This window comes from Microtus ochrogaster, chromosome 1 (assembly GCF_000317375.1).
Source record: "Microtus ochrogaster isolate Prairie Vole_2 chromosome 1, MicOch1.0, whole genome shotgun sequence".
NCBI lineage: Eukaryota > Metazoa > Chordata > Mammalia > Rodentia > Cricetidae > Microtus > Microtus ochrogaster.
This window is the reverse complement of record NC_022009.1, coordinates 41047187-41052379: the sequence shown is the minus strand read 5'-3', so window position 1 is coordinate 41052379 and position 5193 is coordinate 41047187. Positions and strand designations below refer to the sequence as shown.

At 46.8% G+C, this 5193-nt stretch overlaps 1 protein-coding gene across 1 annotated transcript in view; it reads right to left on the bottom strand.

Annotated features, from left to right (window-relative positions):
* The window catches only part of Ak7 (adenylate kinase 7), a 69045-nt gene that overhangs the window by 39906 nt on the left and 23946 nt on the right, over nt 1-5193 (bottom strand). The window contains exons 6-7 of the mRNA XM_005343524.3: nt 3865-3945; nt 2540-2628 (exon numbers count right to left, since the gene is read on the bottom strand). Of these exons, the coding sequence (XP_005343581.1) occupies nt 2540-2628; nt 3865-3945 (170 nt within the window). The remainder of the gene's footprint in view (nt 1-2539; nt 2629-3864; nt 3946-5193) is intronic.

Sequence of the window (5193 nt, the reverse complement as noted above, 5' to 3'; positions counted from 1 at the left end):
CATTCCTTCCTTCCCCCTCCTCGCCATTCCTTCCCCCCTCCTCCTTAGCTTCCTCTTCGCTATGATGAGGTACAAATGTGCGCGTCTACACGCTCAATTAGCTCATGGTAGAGCGCATGTCTAGCCCAGGCCTGGTCCTGGGTTCTACCCCTGGCCCTGGAGATGAAAAAGGAAGCAATAATAATGAATGTTCATTTCACACCTATTTTATATTAACATCTCCGAGAATTTTAGCATTTAGCTTTCTGTCCTCTCCTAAATAACTTATAAGGCTCAAATAAAGATGCAGGAAGAAAGAAAATGTTACTGGGAAGGGTTCAAAGTCCTTCCACAATGCCAAAAGAAGGAAGAAAACGCATCCTGTAACTTATCTGCTGGTAAGGAAGATATTAACTAGATGGTGGTAGCTCACACCTTTAATCCCAGCACTCGGGAGGCAGAGGCAGGTGGATCTCTGTGATTTCAAGGCCAGCCTGGTCTGCAAGAGTTCTAGGATATCCAGGGCGGTTACACAGGGAAACCCCGTCTAAAAACCAAACAACCAAACAAAATAAAAAGGTAAGCTACCTAGGGCTGGTGACTCAAGTGTCTGGCTGTCCCTTCTCCCTTCCGGTTCCCCTCTCTGGGCAGCTGCGGAGGTGGACCTCTGCAGCTCACCTGTCCTGGGGTATTTATTTATTTTTCTTTTCAACTCACGTCAAACTGTCCTCCAGCTTTAGAAAGAAAGAAGATATTAAGGACTCCCGTGGAGTGTTTGGTCTTAAGAATGTAAAAGATTGGACTGGGCGTGGTGACAGCCTCAGGGAGGCTGAGGCAGGGAGGTCGTCCTTTCGAGACCAGCCTATGACCTCTAGTCAAAGGGGAACCGTCTTCCACCTTTAAAACCTGCTGACAGAATGGACAGGTCAGTGCGGAGAGGACACATTTGCATACTTCTTTCTTCAAGTTCGTGTTAACTGCGGCAAATCTGGGTGGTTTGGGGGGAGGGGGCTACGGACTGGAATAAGAGATGATATGGCTGTCTAGCCCAGGTTAGCCTGGAACTCGCTATGTAGCTCAGGCTGGTCTTGAATGCTTCGTCCTGGGATCACAGGAACGCACCACCAGATGGGCTTAATGTATGTGCTGCCAAGTCTGGAATTTAATACGTTCAGGTCTTGGAGGGACCCACACACCTATGGCCCTGAAGTTCAAGCTGTGTGACTTTCTCTGGGATCCAGAATGATCCACTGTGAGAGAGGGAAAATCTGGGCCTCTGGAACCAGCCCCTGGGGGACTAGCCAACAACCCTGGCTGTTGAAAACACACAAGGCCGGTACTCCAAGGACAGTGAACCAGCCACCACCCTGTTGCTCCGGTCAGCATCACCTGGACCGGGCAGGAAGGCTTGGAGAATGTGGGAAATTCAGGTCAAGCCTGAGGCTGAAGTGCTCTGCTCAGAAGGGGCCACCTTTGTGTTGAAAGGCTATGGATTGTCCCCCTGGGCAGTAAGCACCATGTGGGCCTGCAGTGGATTGGAATGTCACACATCAAGAGCCAAAGTTTCTTCGGGCCCTTGGGAGAGACACAACCTTCCCCCTTTAACCTCCAGATCCTAAGATTCTATTAGATAAACCTCCGGAAGTGAAATGCGTGGTTCAACTTGACTGATCTCTAGCCTGCTTCAGACCCAGAGCAAAGGCAACGAGAAGACAACATCTGCTCACTGTAGGAAGGAGTTCAGTTTTGTTTTTTTGAGACAGGGTTTCTCTGTGTAGCTTTGGTGCCTGTCCTGGAGCTTGGTCTGGAGACCAGGCTAGCCTTGAACTCACAGAGATCCCGCGGTCTCTGCCTCTTGACTGCTGGGATTGGGGGTGTGTGCCACCATCACCCGACTAAGAAGGAGTTTTTGATATTCCTGTTACCTGTTTAATTCAGGAACAGTATACTTCCTGAATATGCTGATTTATGATTTCCTTTGTTCTGAGGCAGAAAAGTCCATGTGGCCTCTTCCCTTGCCCAACCCTTCATTGAGGGAAACTGGAATCTGTATTCCCAGGCCATGCCTTAGGCTAAACTATTTTCTTATTTCCTTGTGAGCTTTGTATAAGATTTGAATTCCTCACAGTGGAGAGGCTGAGGCAGGAGGAGGAGCTACAGAGTAAGACCCTGTCTCAAAGGAGGTTGGGGGCTTCAGGCTCACAGTTAGATGACTGGTTTCTGGAACTTTGTTAATAGGTGTGACGGTGACACCCATCTCATCTGAGACAAAAGGAAGAAGAAATGGGTTACCCAGAATGTGCACCCCAAACCCTTCTCCAGAGCTGTTTTTCTACTGACAGAGTCCCTAAGAGATGAAGCTACACTTGTCACCAGAAGTGTGGAGACTTTGGGTGGACAATGTCTTATCAGGCACAAAATGGCGGTGCTAAGTGCCTTCTGCGTGAGGCCATGAAGAACGAATACAGCAATGTGTGTGAGGGTCTCAGTGCTATAACTTTGAAGATGAATTACACATATTCATCACCCAGAACAGCCACATTTCCAGGAGACCTCTTACCCTGCTAGATCAAGGACATGAATGGCTGGAATGACATTGGATCCATCTCCAAACACAGGCAGTGCAGGAATGTCGCCCAGCCAAGCCATCTGAATGAGAGAAGGGCAAGTCGAGAGAGTTTGCTCTGGATATGTTTCTCCCTCCCAGCCAACATCTACATCACTCAGAGGGCTCCACAAGTGCCACCAGCTCTGCTTGAAGCCTTTCCTCTCAAACGTTCATCCTACTGGCCCCATACAAGTCTACTTGTTCGCTGTAAGATCTCATCTTACTTAATCATCTGCGATACGTGACCCAATAGGAGACCCTTTCCTGATGGATCTTCACCATGTAGACTCTGTTCCCATTTGACGTTGACTGCTGTGGGAAGATCCTTCTGTACACTGTGTGAACATATGTTGCTATGACTGGCTTAATAAACAAGCTGTCTGGCCAATAGCTGAAAAGTTAGGTGGGAAAGCCGGACTGAGAATGACAGGATGAGGAAGGGCAGCGTCAGGAGTCTCCAGCCAGATTCAGAGGGTGTAGGAGATTAACATGCCATGCTAGTAAGGTACCACCACATGGCAGAGCATAAATAAGAAATATGGGTTAACGTGAAATGCAAGAGCTAGTTAGTAATAGGCCTAAACTATCGGCCAAACATTTAAAAGTACTATCAAGTCTCTGTGCTGCTGTCTATCTGGGAGCAGGTGGTCAGGACAGGAAAACTCCTCCTACAATTGATGACCCTGTTGTTTCTCTTCTTCCCTCCTGGGTCTCTCCTTGGCCTCTCTCCCATCTTCATCCATCTCTATATATCCTCCACCATATACTGGAAATTGAACCTCCCCTTTTCTTCACTTCCCTCCTCTCTCCCCTCCTTTACCCTCTCTTCCTTTCTCTTCCTTCCCTGAGATAGGATTTTGCATTATATCCTGGGTTGGCCTCAAACTCTCCATCCTCCTGCCTCTGCCTGCTGAGTCCTATGGTGATGAGTATTCTGCATCACATCTGCCCTGTAAAACACTTTCTGAGATATACATAGTGGGCTGACAAGATGGCTCTTCAGGTAAACATTTGGCATACAGTCACCCCACAAAGCTGTCCTCTGACCTCTACACTGGAGCTGAGGCATGTGCAGGCCCCAACACACATGTTATATACACATGTATAACAATCATAAATCAAATAAATGACAACAAAAACCCACATAGCTTTAGGTCTTAAGTGAGGGTGAGGGCAGGGATATGGGGTGAGGAAACTCTACTTTATAAGCTAATTGAAAGTAAAATTAAATTAATAACTAAAAAAGAAGAGTTCACATGTTTGTTGAAAAGCCAGACCTTAAAAAAGGCGTGTAAGATCCCTCCTTCCACTCCATACTGAAGTCCTGTGGCGACTACATAAGTTGAAAACTTTTTGCCCTAAAATGGATTTAAAAAAAAAAAAGACAGAATTGATATACTATTAGTCATCTTGAGCTAGAACTAGGCTTTGTAACCCAAAGTAGGCATGATTGCAGGCTCTTTCAAGTCTTCTGGACTCCGTAGGTGCTGCTTAGGACAGGACCGGGGTCTCTGCAGGGGAACAAACAATTCAGAAGTGTTTCCAAACACCCTCGACACTGAATGCGAATGAATAACTAAAGTGAATCAACATCTACGAACTCCATGCTGGCAGCAAGAGGAAGGGGAGCTATGAAAACAGATCCTTCTAGAAGGATCTTCAATATCTATCACTGTGCAGCTCAGGACCAGGTGGGGTTTTTGTTTGTTTTGTTTTCAGGCAGGTTCTCAAGCAACCCAGGCTGGTCTTGAACTCATTTCATAGTGGAAGATGACATCTTCTTGGGGGCCAGGGCTACCAAGAAGTTTATGCAGTGCTGAGTATCAAACCAGAAACTTTGTACAAGCTGGCCCAGACCCTGTACTAGGTCTAGGTCTCCAAGACAGGGTTTCTCTGTGTAGCTTTGGAGCCTGTCCTAGAACTCACTCTGTAGACCAGGCTGGCCTCGAACTCATGGAGATCCGCCTGCCTCTTCTTCCCAAGTGCTGGGATTAAAGGTGTGTGCCACCACCGCCTGGCTATACAAGGCTTTTTTTTTCTTGACCATTTCTTAGAATATACAAGGCTTTTAATTGGTATGGATGCTTTCCTTTGCCCGAAGAAGTCATTGTGGCCTTTTGATACCTAGTTGTAACCAGGCCCCACTTGGTGGCATGTGCTTCTGGAGGCCAAGGTGGGAGGATTGCTTGGGTCCATGTAGTAAACATTGCAGCCTGAAAAACTGACAAAACACTGAAAAACAAAACAAAACCAAACAAAATTTTCAAAGCCCAAAGAGCCTTGTGCCATGAATGGCTAGGATGATGTTGTTGTTTTCTGGAGTACTGACGGTGAAGTCCAAGTCCTAAAGATATAGCAACTTCTAGAAGTTTCTGTTCCCTAACATTTCTTTTCAGAGCTGGGGATGATCCCCAGGTCGTCAAGAATGCTAGCAAGGGCTAGCATCAAATCCCACCCTATGAGCCCCACTGAAACTTTCACTTACAGACAGTCCAGGAGGTCCCAGCTTAGAGCAGAATTTCTCAGATCTTTGCTTAATCATATTGGGAACTTATTCTCACTTGACGGAGATTTATGTGTGTTCATGGGCACTTACAAATACATGC